This window comes from Panicum virgatum, chromosome 5N (assembly GCF_016808335.1).
Source record: "Panicum virgatum strain AP13 chromosome 5N, P.virgatum_v5, whole genome shotgun sequence".
NCBI lineage: Eukaryota > Viridiplantae > Streptophyta > Magnoliopsida > Poales > Poaceae > Panicum > Panicum virgatum.
This window is the reverse complement of record NC_053149.1, coordinates 31,713,908-31,734,274: the sequence shown is the minus strand read 5'-3', so window position 1 is coordinate 31,734,274 and position 20,367 is coordinate 31,713,908. Positions and strand designations below refer to the sequence as shown.

At 50.6% G+C, this 20,367-nt stretch overlaps 1 protein-coding gene across 3 annotated transcripts; it reads left to right on the top strand.

Moving 5' to 3' along the window:
- The first annotated feature begins 9,838 nt into the window (after positions 1–9,838).
- Positions 9,839–17,790, top strand: LOC120673602 (kinesin-like protein KIN-7A). Of its 3 annotated transcripts, none has more exons than XM_039954527.1 (15): positions 9,839–10,184; positions 11,176–11,455; positions 11,538–11,627; positions 11,710–11,810; positions 11,900–12,013; positions 12,103–12,184; positions 12,260–12,327; positions 12,414–12,473; positions 12,555–12,679; positions 14,743–14,941; positions 15,061–15,192; positions 15,298–15,387; positions 15,468–16,355; positions 16,461–16,780; positions 17,106–17,790. In XM_039954527.1, exons 2-15 carry the CDS (start codon positions 11,215–11,217, stop codon positions 17,446–17,448), a joined length of 2,853 nt encoding a protein of 950 aa, XP_039810461.1. In that variant the 5' UTR covers positions 9,839–10,184; positions 11,176–11,214; the 3' UTR covers positions 17,449–17,790. The 3 variants fall into 3 exon arrangements, with proteins under 3 accessions (XP_039810461.1, XP_039810459.1, XP_039810458.1); XM_039954525.1 differs by having other exon boundaries at positions 11,119–11,455; XM_039954524.1 differs by having other exon boundaries at positions 9,839–11,455.
- Positions 17,791–20,367: the final 2,577 nt, after the last annotated feature.

The following is a 20,367-nucleotide window of genomic DNA, read 5'->3' as shown; positions in this document are numbered from 1 at the left end:
CTAAAGGCTTCTTCTCTTTGTTTGCCAGGGCCTCTCGCCCAAGCAGCTCTTCCACCGCCGCTGGCTCGTCAGTGGGGGTCCAGGAGACCGGCGCCTTGGCGGCAACGGCGGAAGCGATAGCGGATGTGGGGAGCTCGGGTGCGGCGACCTCTGCTAACCCGATGGCACCCAACGCGGCGGCGGCGGGTGCGGCAGTACTAGGCGCAGTAACGCCCGACGCGGTGGCCCCCAAGGCCCCGGCTACGGCGGCAGTCGCGCCGACACCGGGCTTGGCAACGGCGAGCACCTCGGTTCCTGAGGTCCCGACATCTGTGCCAGACATCCCCTCCCCCAGCTCTCAACCTGCGACAGAGGAAGAGCTGGAGGAGGTCTCTGGTAGGCGGCTCCTGCAGGGTCCCCCAGAGGAGGATGCGGCTCCCCTCCCCCAGGTGCTGGTCCGGGCCCGACGGATGATAGAGGAGGCGACCTCTACCGCCGAGGCGGCCTTCCGGCGGGAGTGGACTGCTCTAGAGAGCGAGCGTCAGCGCCTCGGCGACTGGCATATCCGCCTGGAGGAGCGCACGAAGGCCGAAGCCTCCCGTGTCGCCGCTGCCCGGTCCGAGCTTGAGGCCGACCTTGAGTCCTACAGGAAAGGGCTCCGGAAGGTGTTCGACCGGGAGTTTGTGGTGGCGAGACGGGAAAAAGCCCTGGCGCTGCGGGAGGAGGCTATTGCCAAGGAGGAGGCCAGCCTCGCGGCCCAGCGATCCGAGTTTGAGTCTCGCAGCCAGGGACTCGAGGTCCGCAAGCTGGAGCTCGACAAGCTCTCCGAGTCTCTGCACCAATGGCGCCAGGAGTTGCAGGAGACCGCCAGCCAGCAGGCCGTTGCCAAGATAGAGCTCGAGGGTGAGAGGAAGTCCCTTGCCCGGTAGGAATCCCTCACCACCACCATGGAGCAGGCCCTTGCGCGCCAGCGCAAGCGTCTTAAGAAACTGAAGGAGTCAGCGGCGCAGAAAGAGGCCTCGCTCCAGGAGAAGGCCCACCAGCTAGAAGCGGCTCAGGCGGCACTGGATGCCCAGGTGCAGGAGGCGGTCTAGGAGACGGTCCGGAAGCTGCAGGAGGACCAGCTCAGGGGGCCCCAGCGAATCGTCGACTGGGCGAGCAAAGCAAGCTCAGCTCTGGTGCCACTTGGAATGAGTCCAATCCAAGTGGCGGAGCCGCCAGCTTCAATTGCTGACGCCCTCTCAGTGCTGAACTCTGCTTCAGATAGACTCCGGCGCTTGGAGCCGATCCTTGCTGGCCACCTTGAAGCTGAGGGCCGCGAGCTATGCCGGATGGTGGCAGAGTACATTCTGACCTGCCTCTGGAGCCACGACCTAGCCATCTCGCTAGCCCCTGTCGTCGATGGTCCAGTGGCGGAGACAGAGGCCACCGCTCGGGAAAGCGTGCGGGATGTCGTCGACTTCGTAGCCGCTTACTTCAAGCGGGAGCCTGCAGATTCCTGAGCTGGACCATCACAGCAAGCGATCTTTTGTTTTTTGTGTTATGTAAAAAACATTGTACTTGTTGAAACTTTAATAGAAGAAAATTTCAACTTAGTTGTTTGTCAGTTGCTCTGGTTTGCGGTATGCAGCACCCCGGCGCCCTGGCCCCCTGGTAGATAGGTTCAGTTGTTAGAACCTATCTGCCATCGGAGCCGAAGAAGACACTCCGGACCCCCGTATGAGGTTGAGCAAGCGTCCTTGGGCATAGGTGTAGCATAAATTGCAAGTTGAACGAGCGACTTATTCCCTGTATAGCAGAAAAAACTACAGAGAAGAAAATCAAACTCGCTGGGATGGTAGTAATGATACTGCAACTTAGATATTTGATGCATGCAGAATCGATCCTTGATGTCTGGCTCAAAGCGAACACTCCGGGCCCCCTGGGAGACAGGCTCAGTTGTTTTGAGTTTGTCTACCACTGAGACTGGACCTCGATCTGCATGAAGCCTTAAAGCGGATGCTGGGACCCACTGGTAGGTAGGCTTAATGGTTTGAGGCTAGCCACCAGTCAAGGCCTAACCTACATACCACTCAAAGTCAAACCTTAGTAGCAGGCCCGCGGAACTTATTCTGGACCGGTCCCCAAGGTAGTTCGAGGTCCGGGGCTCCAGATACGCAGGTCCAGGCAGCTCAATGCTTGTTACAGAGTGGTGGAGTGTGTAGGCTTAGGGTACGAAACCAGGCTAAGGCACTACACAGGGCTCCGGACCACTCCAAGAAACAAACACGACTTTACCGGACCTGGCTCCGAGGTTCCGGACCCCTCCCTAGCAGTGGGTGAGGCCATTTTGTCGTACTCGATCCTTTGAGATATGGAGCTGGAACTGCTGTGTAGGACTTAGGAAGCCAACCCTTGAGCTAGAACGAGGTCCGGGCCCCCAATTACCCAGCTCCGGGTACTAGAGCACTTGTTATAGGGTGGTGGAGCGTGTAGGCTTTGGGTACGGAACCGGCTAAGCGGCTACACGGGACTCCGGCCAACCCCAGGAAACAAGCACCCCCTTTCTAGAGCAGGTCCTTAGGGGTCCAGACCCCTCTCCCAGCAGCAAGGGGGTCCGGACCTGTACGGCAGTCTGGCAACTCAATACAGATCTTAGCTGTAGCGACAAGAGTGGAAGTCTGCGCGGGGGTTAGAAAGGTAAAAATTCGAGAATCGAAATGCGAAATAAAATTTTGACACAAAGACAAAACCGGGGGCAAATCTTTCCTTTGCATCTTGATATACATGGCTTGCGCGATGGATGCCAGAGGCCGGGTTTATGAGGACGGACCACTACCGCTCTGGGCCGCGCGTTAATGCTAGCCGATGGTGCGATGGATGCCAGAGGCCGGGTTAATGAGGACGGACCCCCACCGCATGGGCCGCACGCTAACTCTATCTTATTACAAAGGAGAAGTTTATTTTCCTGCTCTGTCTAAGTGTAAAACTTACACAGATGCTCTATGTTCCATGGATTGGGTAGCGGCACCCCATCTTCTATGGCAACGCGAACGCATCCGGGCCGGCATACTTCTGTAACCTTGAAGGGACCCTCCCAGCTGGGGGAGAGTTTGTGGAGCCCTGCTCGGTTCAGGATCTGCCATAGGACGAGGTCGCCAGCCCGGAGCTCCCTACTGTGCACGAACCGTTGATGATAGCGCCTGAGCGCCTGGTTGTAGCGTGCATTTCGGATTGCTGCTCGCCACCTTCGTTCGTCAATGAAGTCCACATCGTCACGCCGCAGTTGTTCCTGCATGGATTCGTCAAAAGCCTGGACCCGTGGTGAGCCCAGGTGAATTTCCAGGGGAAGGCATGCTTCAGCCCCATAGACCAGGAAGAATGGGGTCTCCCCGGTGGCTCGGCTAGGTGTGGTCCGGTTGCCCCATAGTACACACAGAAGCTCATCAACCCATTTGGCACCATGCTTTTTCAAGCAGTTATAGGTGCGGGTCTTGAGTCCCCTGAGGATCTCTGCATTCGCTCTCTCGACCTGTCCATTGCTGCAGGGATGTGCCACGGATGCAAAGCATAGCTGGATGCCGATGTCCTCGCAGTACTCTTGGAAGAGTCTGCTTTTGAATTGGGTCCCGTTGTTCGCGATGATGCGGTTTGGGACACCAAATCTGCACACAATGGACTTGAGGAATGCAACTGCTGATTTTTTTGGTGATGTTCACCACAGGGGTAACCTCCGGCCATTTTGTGAATTTGTCAATGGCGACGTAGAGGAACTGGTACCCGCCGACGGCCCGGGGGAACGGCCCCAGGATATCCACGCCCCATACGGCGAATGGCCATGAGGGCAGAATCATTTACAGAGCTTGAGCCGGTGTGTGTATTTGCTTTGCATGGAACTGGCATGCTTTGCAGGACCTTACCAGCTCAGCCGCATCCTGGAGTGCTGTCGGCCAGTAGAAGCCATGCCGAAAGGCCTTACCAACAAGTGTGCGAGATGAGGAATGACTTCCACACTCACCTCCATGGATCTCCGCGTGTAACTCAAGGCCCTCTCCCTAGGAAATGCACCGCATGAGGATACCATTGGCGCCACGGCGGTAGAGATCCCCTTCTACCACCACGTAGCGTTTAGCCAATCGTACTATGTGCTCAGCGGACGCATCGCCATCAGGAAGGATATTGTCTTTCAGGTAGTCCCGGATCTCGGAGATCCATGCATCAGGAGCTCCCTGAGCAGGTGGGAGTGGCTCTATGAGGTCTCCAGGATCCTCAACAGAGCACACAACCCAGGGCGGGCACCACAGGTGGAATGCCGCCGGGACCGCTAGCTTCGAGGTGCTAGCTTGATCCCCTTCACCCAGTTCGGCAGGCTAGACGGTAGGTCTCAGCAACCGTCTTTCGAAGACGCCCTCGGGCACGGATGCCCAGGTAGATGCTCTCGCGGAGAGATCATCTACTGCTGAGTTGAATTCACGGGGAACATGTTGCAGTTCCAAGGCGTCGAAGTTCTGCTCGAGCTTCCTCACGTGAATGAGGTATGCCGCGAGCTGGGGATTGTTGCAGCTGCAATCCCCCCGGACCTGCTTGATGATTAGCTGAGAATCTCCCTTCACCAGGAGCTACCGGACCCCCAGAGACAGGGCTTGTGTCAGGCCAAAGATCAGAGCTTTGTACTCCGCCATGTTGTTGGTGGCCTTGAACTCAAGGTGCACCATGTACTTCAGCTGATCTCCATTTGGGTCGATGAGGACCACACCAGCTCCAGCCCACTGCTTGCGGACGGACCCGTCGAAGATGAGTGTCCAGTGGGGCTCGGTGAAGACTGGTGTCCTGACTTCCGGCTCCGGGGGTCCGGCGTTGAGGTCCAGACCCCCAGAATTGCTTGGGGAAGGAGTCCATTCTGCTATGAAATCAGCCAGGATCTGGCTTTTGACTGCATGGCGGGGCTGGAAGTCCAGCTGGAACTCAGCCAACTCTGCTACACACTTGGCGATGTTGCCCGTGGCATTGGAGTTGTGCAGGATTGCTCTCAGCGGGTAAGAGGTCACTACGACAACTCTGTGTGCCTGAAAATAGTGGCGCAGTTTCCTAGACGCAATAAGTATGGCATAGATAAGCTTATGCGTCTGAAGATACCCGGCCTTTGCTTCGTGGAGGACTTCGCTGACGTAGTAGACTGGCTTCTGGATGGTCCGGACCCTGGCCACCAAGTCCGGCTCGCCCTTATCCACCACGTCAGGTCCTTGGGCCCCCAGCGGTTCTGGGTTCCCACTAAGACGAGGCTCCTCCGGACCCCCCTTGTGCTGGGTCTGGACCTTCAGACAGAGGAGTGGTTGCCGGACCCCCATGTCTGTGGCCCGGCTCACCATCCTTGGCCGGAGGGACCCTGGTGTCCCCCTGGCGAGCTTGCTCCGTCCTCTTGGCGACCAGCACCATGCTGACCGCCTCTGCAGACGCAGCAAGATACAAAAACAACGTCTCACTTGGCTCTAGAGCCACCAATACTGGCAGTGAGGTGAGGTGCTGCTTTAGCTCCTGGAAGGCTTGTTCAGCCTCTTCAGTCCAAGAGAATGGACCGGACCTCCTCAATAGCTTGAAGAAGGGGAAGGCCCTCTCAGCCAGCATAAAAATGAAGCGGCTAAGAGTGGCCAGAGATCCAATAAGCTTCTGGACGTCCTTGATGCGGCCAGGAGGCCTCATCGCCTCGATCGCATTGATCTTGGCTGGGTTTGCCTCGATGCCTCGATGCGACACCAGGAAACCCAGCAGCTTCCCTGCCGAGATGCCGAAAATGCACTTCTCGGGATCGAGGGACAGGTCCTCAACTAGTGTTGACCCTACCTTAGTCTTGACCACAATGTCATCAACGTACACCTCAACAATATCTCTAATTAGATTACAAAAAGTTTTGTTCATAGCTCGTACAAACGTGGGTAAGGCATTCCGCAGACTATATGGCATGACAATATAGCAATAAAGTCCATCCACTGTTACAAAAGCAGTATGTTTCCTATCCTCTCTAGACATCTGAATCTGGTGGAAACCAGAGTATGCATCTAGGAAAGACAAAAGGTTGCACCCGGAGGTGGAGTCCACGATCTGATGGATATGTGGAAGAGGATAGGGGTATCTAGGACATGCCTTGTTGAGGCTGGTGTAGTCGATGCACATCCGAAGCTTCCCGTTGGCCTTTGGGACGACGACCGGGTTGGCCAACCACTCGGGGTGGTGGACCTCCTCGATGAAGCCAGCGTGTAGCAGCTTGCGGACTTCTTCACGGATGAAGTTCTGCCGCTCCACAGACAGCTTCCGAGGTTTCTGGCGTACCGGCGTGGAGTCGGGGTAGATCCTTAGATGGTGCTCAATCACTTCCCTGGGGATCCCGGGCATCTGTGACGGTTCCCAGGCGAACACGTCCACATTTGCCCAGAGGAAAGTGATGAGCGTGTCTTCCTATTTCTCCTCCAGGTTTCCCGCGATGTGGGTGGTCTTGGAGGAGCCCGCTCCGATCTGCATGGTCTTCACGGGAACATTGTCCGGATCAGACGGCTGAACCTTAGGTGCCTTTGCAGGCGCCCTGGCTCGCGAGGTGGATGGGTCCTCCTCGGAACGTGCAGCCTCTGCCGCCAGAGCATGCAGTTTCTCAATTGCAGCGACGGCAGCGGTGCGGTCACCCCGCACGGTGAGGACACCGGCAGGGGAAGGTATCTTCAGGACCAGATACTCGTAATGGGCAATGGCCATGAAGTAGTAGAGAGCCGGCCTGCCAATGATGGCATTGAACGGGAGGTTCACCTCCGCAATATCGAACTGGACGCTCTCTGTGCGGAAGTTCTCCTCGGTCCCGAACGTGACCGGCAGAGTGATGCTCCCCAGAGGGAACACCGGATGTGGGCCCACTCCGGAGAATGGACGAGAGGGAGTCAGCTTGGACTCCGGGATCTGCAGTTGCTTGAACGCTGCATAGCTGATGACGTTGAGGCCAGCCCCACCGTCTATCAGCACGTGATAGATCCTGATGTTGGCTATGATAGGGGCGGTGACTAGCGGTAGCACACCAGCCCCCGCCATGTTCTCCAGGCAGTCAGATGACTCGAAAGAGAGGGTGGTGTTGCTCCACCTGTGGTGCGGCGCCACCTTCGGGACCCCCGGCTTCGCCGAAAGGACCTCTCGGCGAAGGGTCTTCACGTCCCGCAGGGAGACAAGCTCCCAGCTTCTGCCGTACATTACGTACAGCTTCTTGCGGCGGTCCTCGTTGTCGGAGTCGGAGTTATCGCGGCTATAAATGCCCTTCAGTTCCTGAGCGGGGGATTGGTACCCCAGCTCCTTCTCCCCGGCAGCGGTCTCACTGTCGGAGGCTTTCTCCTTGCCAGACCGCTGGCGAGGAGGGGGTGAGCCGTCCTTGGAGGCCTGCTCACGCCACCCACTGACCCGCTTCGCGAGTTTCTGGATCTCGTGGCAATCAGCAGCACTGTGGCGAGTGGTGGGATGCACTGGGCATGAACCTCTGTTGCCACCATGCGGGCGCGGGCGTTTGCCATGCGCATTCTGGCCCCCAGCCGCTGCCGTAGCAGCTGGTGCCGTTGCTGCAGCGACTGGACCGCCGGGATGTGGCTCCCCGTGACTCCGGTTCTCGTTCTTCTTTTTCTTGCCACCGCCCTGGGCGGTAGCCCCGGAGCCACCAGCCTTGGTGTCTCCGTCTTGCGGGGCTGAGTGCCATGCGCGGCCCTCAGCGTCCCTGGCACACTTGTCAGCCAGGGAGAAAAGCGTGGTAACGCTTTCCACCTCGTGCGGCGCCAGTTTCTCTAGCATCTTCTCATCACGTACCCCCTGACGGAAACCAGTAGTGATAGATGCGTCAGAGATATGAGGAATGGTACCCCGTACCTTGGTGAAGCGCGAGATTAATGCCCGGAGCGTCTCTCTGAGTTTCTGCCTCACGGCGTGGAGGTGAGCCTCCACACCATTCTACTGGTACGCACTGGCGAAGTTCGCAGTGAACCTCGCACAGAGCTCCTCCCAGGACTGAATTGTCCCAGGAGTGAGGTTCATGAGCCAAGTTCGGGCTGGCCTAGTCAAGGCTACATGAAAGTAGCTTGCCATGACCGCGTCGTTACCACCAGCTGCTGTGATGGCAGTAACGTACACCTGCAGGAATTCCGACGGATTAGTGGTACCGTCGTACTTCTCCGGCAGATGTGGGCGGAACTTGGACGACCATGCCACCGCACGAAGGTGATCTGCCAGCGCAGCGCAGCCCACCCCAGCCACCGGGGTGCCTGCTTGTATCCGGGCGTTTCCCAGAGGCTTGGGTACCGCTACATCCAAGTCGGCATTGAGGTTGCGGCCCTCAATGTTGAGGTGGCGTTCTCGCGCCCTTTCCACAGAGATGCGGGCGTCCTCACCCGCGCGCCTGCGGTTGAGCTCCGCCCACAGGTCTTTTGTTCGTGCTCCCCCTCACCATGGGGGAGCGCACGGATGCCGACGCACCGCCCTGGCGCTGGTGGTAGGGTACCACCGCATTGCCAGGCGGAGGTCGTTGCCCAGTCCTTGCAGAACTGGGGGAGGCCTGAGCCAGATGGAGGAGACGGTCAACGTCATCCCGCCACTGCCTCAGGGCGTCTGGCGAGGCTACAGCAGCCGGAGGGTTGCGTAGCAACTCCCTAACTGCCGCCAGCACTCTGCCGCTCGCAGCTTGTGAGGGGGCCCTTGACGGGTGCCCTGACTCCTGCCGATGTGCAGCAAGCGCCGCTGCCGACGGTGGCTGCTCCACGGGCACGGTTGCCCCTGGCGCAGGAAGGCGAGAGGAGTGTGGCGCGGATGACACCACACCCTCCGTCATCTCCACGTCGTCGTCGTGGTGGGAGTGCTCAACCACCCTAACCATGGAGATGAACAAGAGATGAACTAAGACCAGCTAAAGGCCCCTACCTGGCGCGCCAAATGTCGTGGTGGTCAAACCCACAGCCGTGTGGCGTAATGCACCCACCTAAGCCAGAGGGTGAGTACTGGGGGGTTAGCTAGAATTAGCCCAATCTCAGAGGAAGAACACGATGAACGCAGCAAGTTTAGAGTGGTTCGGGCCGCCGGAGCGTAATACCCTACGTCCACTGTGTGTTGTATTGCTTGCGCTCTCAAGAGGTTGAGAGTCTTGGCGTGTCTAGTGCTGAGTCTCTAGAGAGTCTGTGGTGTGCAGCGAGCATCTCCTTTTTATATATCAAGGGAGGCGCGTACATGGCCGTTGGGTCCCCGACAGGTGGGCCCAACGATGTAGTATAAAACGACATACTGTTCAGACATTATGGCGTTGCAGGCGAATGAGATCTCATTCTAAACCAAATAGCTTAGTTCATTAAGTAGATTTTAATTCCTCCAAAATACTCAAAATTAGGAGGATCCAAACAATAATTGCATTATATTTCATAGTCACGCGCACAATGTTTGCTGAATTTAAGCAGTGCCACTTAACTCAGTGAAGCAAATTCAAAACCTGAGTCATCACTGTTGAACAATGAAATGATAGAAAGCTCAAGTGACAGAATGTTATTTCCAAATGATGTGGCATTCTTTCGATTCTATTTTATGGAGCAATGCACTTTGGATGGTATTTCATAGAAACGGCCAGATCGATGCTAAGAGATCAATTTTCTCTCCTTATTTTTCCACTAGACCCTGTGTGGGGCGGTGTACCCACTCCCGGGGGACACCTATCAACGGAACCACTTTCAGCTACAGCAAATTCAAAACCTACACGCGTCGGCGCATGCACGGCAGTCTGGCTGCAAGTAGGCCATCACGCGTCGGCGAGTGGCGTTTTATGGTAGGTTGGACCGTCGGAGTTGGGGGTCTTTGGTTGACGGCTTGACGCCTTCCAAAACTAGCCGTTGCGCGGCTAGCCTGTAGCCTCGCTTCAAGCCAACAGCACCACCCCGCTCCGCTCCCTCGAATTATTTTTCTTCACTCTTCTCTCTTGCTCGCTCTCTAATCTCTCTCCTCTCCACGGCAACGAGCCGGAGAATTCAAACGCTACAAGTAGAGAGAGAAAGACAGGAACTCCGTGCACCACCTCAACCGAAATCGGAGCCCCGTTCACCACCTCTACCGAAATCGGAGCGAACGCGCACCGGCGGCGAGGCCTGCGGCACTCGGACTCCCCGTCGGCCTCCTTGTCGCGCTCGCCTGGGCGGTTGCTCGGCCGGATTGCCCTCCCCATCCCGACCGCGCTGGTGTGTGGCTTCTCCGCTTCATCCTCCTCTCCCCTCTTCTAGAAATCGAATCCCCCGTTTCCTCGCGAGGCGGTTGACTCCACGACCTGCCGCCTTCCTCCCCCAGCGAGGCGGAGCTGTTGCGTCCGGCGGAGTCGGCCCTAGCATCCGCGGGCTGATCTGCTCCTGTGGTTGACACGGCAGGGTAGCGCCAGCACAGGCGGAGAAGTGTCCGCCGGTTTTCTCAGTGGCGGGAGTGCGACGCAGATTAGGAAATTGGTTTGGTTCGTTTTGGGTGGATTTGTTCTAGAAAGGAAGGTAGTTTATCTCGGCTGGTCGCTTGAGGGATTTCCTATTTTTGGTAACACTAGTTCTTTGATCAGGTTTTCCATACTCAAACCCACTTACCACAGATCGACGCATCTCCCGGAATTTCGGTGTGGACTAGTTTTTCCCCTTTTGTGAATGGTTGGGTCATGATCTGGAATTTGAATGTAGAGTTTCTTTTGGGGGGATTGCAAGATTTTGGAATCAACAATTTCTCGTGTAAATTAGCGGAATCAAAATGCTGCTTGGAACCAGCAATTTCGACTGGGAAAATTGCTTTGTTCGCTGCATGTATACTGTTGCAAGGATTTACCGGAAATCAGAGCTGCATTTCCTTTCCTATAGTACTGCTTTTCCATACTGTAACACTTGAAATTTCGACTGTTTGGTGCCTATAGATCCCCGTGCAATTGTGATTTATTTCTCCTGGTACAAAATAAACATTTATTTATTTAGATAGAACTGCTTAAGGCACATAGCTGGTACAATATACACATTTATTTATTCAGAAAATATCTGTACTAGTTTGTCTGCATTTGTGTTTATGATTGATGATGAAATTTGTTTTACATTCATATGATTGTATAATAAATTATACTTGACCAATGTTGCATTTTGGAAGATCCAGTGTCAATTTCCCACAAGAGTTTTGTGAGAAGGCCTCCTGTTCCTTGTTCAATCCCAGGAATTTGTGGTTTAGATTTATACAGTGAGAATATAAAAGATGGGTGCGTCAAGACCACCAAGCACCCCTGCATCAAAGGACGAGCGCACACCAATGTCGACTCCTGGTGGCAGTTCCAGGGCCAAGGAGGAGAAGATCTTTGTTACAGTGAGGGTGCGACCATTAAGCAAGAAAGAGCTGGCTTTGAAGGATGAAGTAGCATGGGAGTGTGCTGATAGCCAGACAATCTTGTACAAGGGCCCCCCTCAGGACCGGGCTGCACCCACCTCTTTCACTTTTGGTAGTATTGAATGATTAATTCATGAGCAAGGCAGCTCAAGAAAATCTATTTGCAACTAATCAATGTCTCTGTATCCCTCCAGATAAGGTTTTTGGGCCAGCTTGCCAAACAGATGTGGTCTATGAGGAGGGAGCTAAGGACGTTGCAATGTCTGCATTGACAGGCGTTAATGGTAGGTTAATCCCCATTTTGTATGTTGGTAGTAGTAGAATGATCATCTGCAAGTGATCCCTTAACTTGTGTTTATTTTGCAGCCACCATCTTTGCATATGGGCAAACAAGCAGCGGTAAAACATTCACGATGAGAGGTGTTACGGAGAGTGCTGTTAATGATATTTATAGGCACATAGATAATGTGAGTTTTGAAATGATCTGTGCTGTTATGAAAGATTGTTTTCTAACATGCCCAAAAGTCTTAATTACACATAATTGTTTCTTGTGTAGACTCCTGAGAGGGAATTTGTTGTCAAAATATCTGCTATGGAAATTTATAATGAGATTGTGAAGGATCTTCTACGACCTGACTCTGCCCCCCTCCGGTTGTTAGATGATCCTGAGGTTCGTTTACAACTGACTTGGTTTATACAATGCCACACCAAAATTTTGATGCTATGGTGATTTAAATGGAAACATTTTCTGTTTCACAGAAAGGAACCATTGTGGAGAAGTTGCAAGAAGAAATTGCTAAGGATAGCCAACATCTGAGGCATCTAATCAGCATCTGTGAAGGTAACTACAGAGTACTGTCAAAAAAGAAGAAGTGAATCGTGCTAATTACATTAATGGCCTTTCAAATGATTGCAGAACAAAGACAAGTTGGGGAGACAGCACTAAATGACACTAGCTCACGTTCCCACCAAATCATTAGGCTGGTATATATCCTGTTTGCATAGGGTCATTCGAAGAAAAAACGTGGTGAGAAAAGTATTAACCTTTTCTGCTGTATATCTTTATCCAGACACTCGAAAGCAGGTTCCGTGAAGTTTCAGGATGTGTTAAATCATTTGTTGCTAACCTGGTAAGCATACTGTCATAATTTGGTGTTGGATATTGCCATGCTGAATTTAATAATTTGAATAATTGCTTGCTTCGTTTGCAGAATTTTGTTGACCTTGCCGGAAGTGAACGAGCTGCACAAACACATGCCATAGGTGCAAGGTTGAAAGAAGGTTGCCATATAAATCGCAGCTTGTTGACTTTGACTACTGTCATCAGAAAGCTAAGGTCTGAGTGACTTTTCTCTGCATTCATCTAGAGAGTGCATCATTGAAGATTTCTGCTAATGAAATGCATCATACGGACTCTGCATTAACTCTATTAGTTTTGTTATTTTAGCCTTAGTTCTAGTTATTATATGTTGGAGGTGTTAAGTCAATGGGTGTTCCTTATCTCACATCAAATTCATAGATACAGATGGACGATGTGCTAACAGAAATTTACCAGATGAGATACTTTCTGCTAAGATACTGCTTTCTTGTCGGTCCAATGCTATTTAGCAAGTCAGTAGCATGTCTGAAAAAACTAATGTTTTGTTTGTATCTTGTGGTTGTGCAATATTTTCTTTCAAGAATGGAGTTCCTTGATCGGTTGGCTTAAATTATTGAAAGACAACTGGAGTATAACGTTTTCTGAAATGTGTCGTGGAGACTATCAAGGGTGCCGGTGGCGAGGGTAGCAGGGCCGCGGGTTACACAGTTCGGAGATGGAGCCGGTAGTGGCTCAGGGATTCTTCCCTGGGCGCCCAATGGTGAAGAGGATGAGATTGAGAGGAGAGAGGATTAGGGAATTGATAATTCTTTGCTTGAAGGACAAACTGCTGAGTACAATAACTCTATCAGTTTTGTTATTTTAGCCTTAGTTCTAGTTATTATATGTTGGAGGTGTTAAGTCAATGGGTGTTCCTTAGCTCAACAAATTCATAGATGAGTACAGATGGACGATGTGCTAACAGAAATTTACCAGCTGAGATACTTTCTGTTAACATACTGCTTTCTTCTCGGTCCAATGCTATTTAGCAAGTCAGTAGTGTAGGAGAGAATAATGGCTTGTATTCCTTCAAACCCTAGAAGAGTGGGATATATAGTTCCTATACATGGGCCTCTAGATAGGCCTCTATACATGGGCTCAATATACACCAACAAGTAGCATGTCTGAAAAAACTAATGTTTTGTTTGTATCTTGTGGTTGTGCAATATTTTCTTTCAAGAATGTAGTTCCTTGATCGGTTGGCTTAAATTATTGGAAGACAACTGGAGTATAACATTTTTTGAAATGTATCGTGGAGACACTATCAAGGGTGCCGGTGGCGAGGGTAGCAGGCGCGGCTACACAGTTCGGAGATGGAGCCGGTAGTGGCTCAGGGATCCTTCCCTGGGCGCCCAATGGTGAAGAGGATGAGATTGAGAAGAGAGAGGATTAGGGAATTGATAATTCTTTGCTTGAAGGACAAACTGCTGAGTACAATAAACATATAGGCTCTTAGGCCTGCTAATATGGAAATAAACCACCCTGATTCCTTAATCTTTGCCTTCCTAAAGTGCTTGGCCACTAATTTCTGCTGCCTCTGTGGCTGCCGTGTCGCCAGTGACGTCGCGCGCGCGCTCGCGGCACTGATACTTTCGCCCCCACATGACACACACAAAGAAGTTATGCTCCAGTTTTGTTATAACATCTAGACGACTTTTGCATATTGCTTGCCCACGAATTCATCTTGCTGAATGAAAACTCTAGATGAATACTGCATAATTAACTGATTGGCTGTTTTATATTCAAATTTGTTCAAGTTTGAGCTTCAACAATCTTCTACTTAAGGTAAAGTGAAGGGTAATATCTCACACATTAGCAGCATGTGTCATGTTAAAACAACTGTTATACATATATGTTCTTTCATTTCTTTGTATTTGTGGACTTTCAACAATGTATAAATAAGTTGGACTTTAGAATAAACAAAGTTATAGTGATTCTCTTGCAAAACCTAAATGGAACTTTTTCGGTATCAGTGCAAATGATTGAGAATGGCTTTTTCAGTCCTTCCTGAATTTCTCGGTATTCTTAAATGTTTTTGATATTCTGCATTACAGAACTGTACATCCGATTCCTAAGTTGCAGAAAAATTTGTGGAGTCTTACTATTTCGCAACGGCAACACACACACTTGCTGAAATCGCAAGCATTCAAATTATATGAGTTAGAAAGACATGCATTGTTTCTTGGTTTGAATAGAAAATTCTAGCAACAAATATACATCTTTATTTGGAACTGAAACTTAATTGTAAATTTCCATTGCAGCTCAGAGAAACGAAGTGGACACATACCCTACAGGGATTCAAAGCTGACACGTATTTTACAGCTTTCTTTGGGTGGAAATGCAAGAACAGCAATCATTTGTACTATGAGCCCAGCCCTGACACATGTAGAACAATCTAGAAATACTCTATTCTTTGCAACCTGTGCAAAAGAGGTCACAAATACTGCAAAAGTAAATATGGTAAGGGTTTTTGAGTCGTGGACTCTGGAATATGAGTTGTGACTCTGAGTCAACATTTCTTTGTGCCTTATTGTTGAAATCACATCAATGTACAACTCATGGATGCATGTTCCATACAGGTTGTATCAGATAAGCAATTGGTGAAGCACCTTCAGACAGAGGTTGCTAGACTAGAAGCAGAGCTGAGGACCCCTGACCGCGCCTCCTCTTCTGATATCCTCATAATGGAAAAGGACAGGAAGATTAGGCAGGTAATGTCTCTGACAGACTAATTGTTTATTTCTTAGTTTCAAAAAGTTAACTAAATACTTAAATTCCTTACCTTTTTTACATGATCTAACCAGTGAATTCTGTAGATGGAAATTGAAATAGAGGAACTCAGGAAACAGCGAGATGATGCACAATCAGAGCTCGAAGAACTGCGGAAGAATGGTGATCACCAGCCCGTAAGAATCTGCCTTTGTTCATCCAGAACTTCTCTTTCTTACCATTAACTGACCCTTTAAATTCCACACTATTCTTGCAGGGGTGGAATCCTTTCGACTCGCCACAAAGAGCCCGGAAGTGCCTCACATTTTCAGGATCACTAGAGCCAAGTAATAAAATTAAGATGAGGAGCTCAATTAGGCAATCATCTACTGCTCCATTCGTGTTAAAGCATGAAATCCGCAAGCTGGAGCAGCTACAGCAACAGCTTGAAGTTGAAGCGAACCGTGCCATTGAAGTACTTCACAAAGAAGTTCAATGCCACAAGCATGGTAACCAGGATGCTGCAGAAACTATTGCTAAACTTCAGGCAGAAATCAGGGAGATGCAAGCTGTTAGGTCTGAGAACAGAGACGTGGAAATGATTTCAGATGTAGGAAATGGATCTGATTTAAAAGATGAGATTTCTAGACTTCATATGCAAGACAATGATATTGCCAAACTTGAGGCAAAGTTAGAAAATGTGCAGCGGTCTATTGACAGATTGGTGATGTCACTTCCAAATGTTGCCGTGCCATGTAATGAGACTACCCCAAAGTCCAACAGATCAAAGAAGAAAAAGAGGATGCTTCTTCCACTGGGTGTGAGCAACAACATAAACAGAGCAAATCTTCTAAGAGCACCTTGCTCTCCCCACTCTTCTAGTAGGCCTTCAGAATCAGAAGTTGAGAACAGGGCCCCAGAGGGTGACATGGTGTCTGTTGAAGGTTCAGAAAAGGCTACACCCACAAAGTGTGAGGATGGAGACATATCATCACGTGATGAAACACCTCGCTTTAGGCGATCCAGCTCAGTGAATATGAAAAAGATGCAGCGGATGTTTCAAAATGCTGCAGAGGAAAATGTGAGGAGCATCAGAGCTTACGTGACTGAACTGAAGGAGCGGGTTGCAAAACTTCAGTACCAAAAGCAGCTGCTAGTCTGCCAGGTTCTGACCTCACCTGATCTTGGACACATATACGAATTATGTTATTCCTGGAAACTTGTTATGTTTCCATTCTGCTAAAATATGTTCTTTTACATTCTTTCACAGGTCTTGGAGTTGGAATCTAATGAAGGAAAGCAGAATGATGACTTGGAAGTGGATAATTCTGGTCCTCTACAGGACGGTCCTGATTCATGGGATAGATTATTCAAGGAGCAGATGCAGCACATTATTCAATTATGGGATCTCTGCCATGTATCTATCATTCATAGGACGCAGTTCTACCTGTTATTCAGGGGAGATAGGGCTGATCAGATATACATTGAAGTTGAAGTAAGAAGACTAACATGGTTGCAACAACACTTTACTGAGGCCGGTGATGCAAGCCCTGCAGCTGGTGATGACCCTGCAGTTTCGCTTGTCTCCAGGTAACTGATGAATATCTAACATGCAGTTCGTTAGCAATTAGTTCCAGCAGCAATAAAAATAGTTTTAGGGTTAACGTGACCCTTAAAGTGAAGCATCTCTCTCTCTCTCTCTCTCTCTCTCTCTCTCTCTCTCTCTCTCTGTGTGTGTGTGTGTGTGTGTGTTTGATGAAATATTGCTATGTTTATTAGTCATGACTGAATGAGCAATCATGACATAGATACTACTCCCTCCGTCCCAAAAAGAATGCTTCTTTTGGTGAGAGAGGGAGTAGTTGTTTGTTTACTGCCTGGATCTACACCTTTCATTCTGTTTTGCATGGCACAGTATCAAGGCATTGAGGAATGAGCGGGAATTTCTTGCAAGAAGGATGGGATCAAGGCTAACGGATGAAGAGCGGGAGTGCCTCTTCATTAAATGGCAAGTCCCCCTCGACGCAAAGCAGAGGAAGCTGCAGCTTGTGAACAAGCTCTGGACTGACCCCAACGATCAGGTGCACATCGAGGAGAGCGCAGACCTTGTGGCCCGGCTGGTTGGGTTCTGCGAGGGTGGCAACATCAGCAAAGAGATGTTTGAGCTCAACTTTGCAGTCCCCACAAGTAGGAAGCCTTGGCTGGTGGGCTGGCAACCCATTTCAAACATGATCAGGGAAAAAACTCAACTTTGGTAAGCAGATGGAAGCATATGGCCCCTTTAAAATAAGGAACAAAAAGATCATGCATTTAGTGATGATCAGTTGATTCTGGACTTGTTGATCAAGGGAGGAAGTGTCTGAACTTCCGTGTGGTCAAGGACAGAAGATCTCATACCCTTCCTGTTGATGCATGTAGTGGTGCCTCTTTCTTCTGAATGTTCGTGTGGTGAATTCATGTAGCGGTGCATCTTTCTTCTTAATGTTCTCGCATTCTTTAGTGTAGAACAATGTCAAGAGAAGATACATATTTCATTCCAACGGCAAGTTTTGTTTGTTCCTTTGTTTTATAATCTGGATTATCTTGATCTGACATGCCCATTCAGAATTTTGTCCCTTTTCTGTTTTACTTTTTTTTTGCTGTCTGTGCATCGAAGTTGCTGTATGACTGTATCAGTCACGATCTTGGTTTGGTCCAAGCATTCCGATCATGCAATTGTTCTAAACAATAAAGAATATTAGATACTCCGTAAATGGTCGTGTTCGTGTGGGACCAGCCGTATGATGAAGTTTGGTATAGGCAATTCTGTGTACATTTAAAATATGGCTTCAAAATATGGACAGATTAGTCTTACTTTGTTGATAAAAAATATAACTATAGTAGTGCAAAGGATCCTAAATCAGATACATGATTTAGGAAACACAAGCATTTGAAGATGATTCAATCTCTTCTTATTGGATATGTGTCGAATATGTGTACAAGTTCGGTTACGACTGGAGTTGAGTTGTAATATGGTAGGACTAGAGATAGAGTTTGGGTCGTACTTTGTATTCCTATGGCTCATAAATATGAGGGCACTACCGTGTAACCGTGAGACGACTTGGCGGTTTGTGTGGGCGGCGGCAGGCGGCGTTGCCGCAGTGGTGCCCGGATGTCGGTGTAGCTGCTGTTTATGCTGAGGAGCGCCCGTAGTCATGCCCCGAGGATGTAGGCACATCGCCGAACCTCGTTAAAAAAAATATCGTGCCTCGGTGTCGTTCTCGTTCGTGTGATCTTGTGATTTGGTTTTGTGTTCTTCGATTATCGTTTCCGCGTAATTATTCTAACAAGTGGTACCAGAGCCACACCCAGGGAGAAGATCCGCGAGGAGGCGCGATGGGCATGTTCCACACCGTGTAAGGTCGCATAGGCTGTCCGGGAGAGACAGGGCGGAATGTGGAGTATGGCGGCGATCGACGACTCGATCGGTGGTGTTTGACACTTCGGGCGGGTGGCTCGAACCGTCTAATGAGCTGCAATCAACAGGGATGCGTCCAGACGTGGAGATCAGGTTGATAGCGGCTGCAGGCTGCTGTTTCTTTAGGGGCCGATCAGACGTGACGGCTAGGTTCGATGGTGCGGCTGGAAGACGTCGGCGACGACGACTTCGGCTCGCGACCAGACTGACGGGAGGTTGGTCTTGATCGGGGTGGTCGTTGCAGACTAAGGTGGAGCTGCAACGATGGTGGCGAAAGCCATGGTGGACTCGACATGTTGATTGATGGAGATGGCTTGTTCCAGATTACGAGATTGCAGATGTTGTGGACGATGGTCGAGCAAGTCGAGAGGCACGGCACCCGTGCTTTTCTGTTAGGGCAAGTAGTGTCGTGGGCCACGCAGCAAGAGGCCAGGGCACGTTGAAGCGTAGGCGTGAGGACGCTACATGTTGTTAGGTATCCAGATGTGGGTGGTGCAGCTAATAGATGCGTGCACAATCAAGAGTCAAGAGGCGGAAGGAGCAGGGACTTGTGTAGTGTGCGTGCATGCATGGTTACGTGGCTGCTTGCATGGATTTGGATTCTATTTCTTATGCATGGTGATTGGCCGCAAGTTTGCATGCATGCAAGCATTTGGATTTATTTATTTGTATCTTGCTCGGAACAGCCTCTAGTAGGACTCGGACTCTTTTTTTTTTCCGTGCGGCAATCGATCAGGAGGTTCACAAGGAGACTCGTAACAGGAAAAGGGAAGCTAACGTGGCCGGAGGAGGGTAGGAGTCTAATCCTATTTGGACTTGGTTGTCCAATCTCAATATAATCAACTATGGAGTACACGGGATTGCAACACATTGCAATCAAGGTGTTTGCTAATCGAGGCTTGCGCGATTGAAGGCGGAGAGGGCGGTGCTCAGACAGGTCAGCAACGTCGTGTGCGACGGCGTGGAAGCCGACGGGTTCTTGAGCGGCGCGTGGCTGTGCACAGGCGGTGTACGGCGGCAGCGGCACATAGGGAGCCGCATGCGCAGGCGGCACGTGTACTGGGCGATGTGTGTGCAGCAGCAAGGTGCGCTTGGCGAGGGCGCAAGGACGTGCAGGAGGCACACGGCTTCAACACATGAAGGCAGCGGGCACGCAGGAGGTGTGTAGTTCACGTGTGTGAAAGGTTTTTTTGCAATCTATGGCAACAGGCAGATGGCGTCGATGGCTTCCAAATTTGAGGTGGCGAGGTTTGATGGCACCGAAAACTTCGGGCTGTGGCAGACGAGAGTGAAGGACCTATTGGCTCAGCAGGGTATCTCGAAAGCCATCGGTGAGAAGAAGTCGGCGAAGGTGGATGACGATAAGTGGGCGGAGATGCAGGCGCAAGCATGTGCTACTATAAGGCTGTCTCTGAGATCAGATCATGTACCATGTCATGGATAAGACATCGCCGAAGGAAATTTGGGACAAATTGGAAGAGCAGTTTATGTCCAAGACATTGACCTGGAAGCTGTACCTGAAGCAGAAATTGTATGGGCTGAAGATGCAGGAGGGGTCAGATCTTGCAGAGCATATTAATGTCTTCAATCAATTAATTGCTGATCTTGGAAAGGTCGACGTGAAGATTGATGATGAAGACAGGGCTATTATTCTTCTGTGTTCATTGCCGGAGTCTTATGAGCACTTGGTTACTACACTGACATATGGCAAGGAGGATGT

What these genes read in the sequence shown, in the direction of transcription:
- LOC120673602 (XM_039954527.1), top strand. Translation starts at nt 11,215, where the DNA reads ATGGGTGCGTCAAGACCACCAAGCACCCCTGCATCAAAGGACGAGCGC. An exon ending in TGCATTGACAGGCGTTAATG is followed by an intron (nt 11,628 to 11,709) that starts GTAGGTTAATCC and finishes TTTATTTTGCAG; the next exon opens with CCACCATCTTTGCATATGGG. An exon ending in AATCATTTGTTGCTAACCTG is followed by an intron (nt 12,474 to 12,554) that starts GTAAGCATACTG and finishes CTTCGTTTGCAG; the next exon opens with AATTTTGTTGACCTTGCCGG.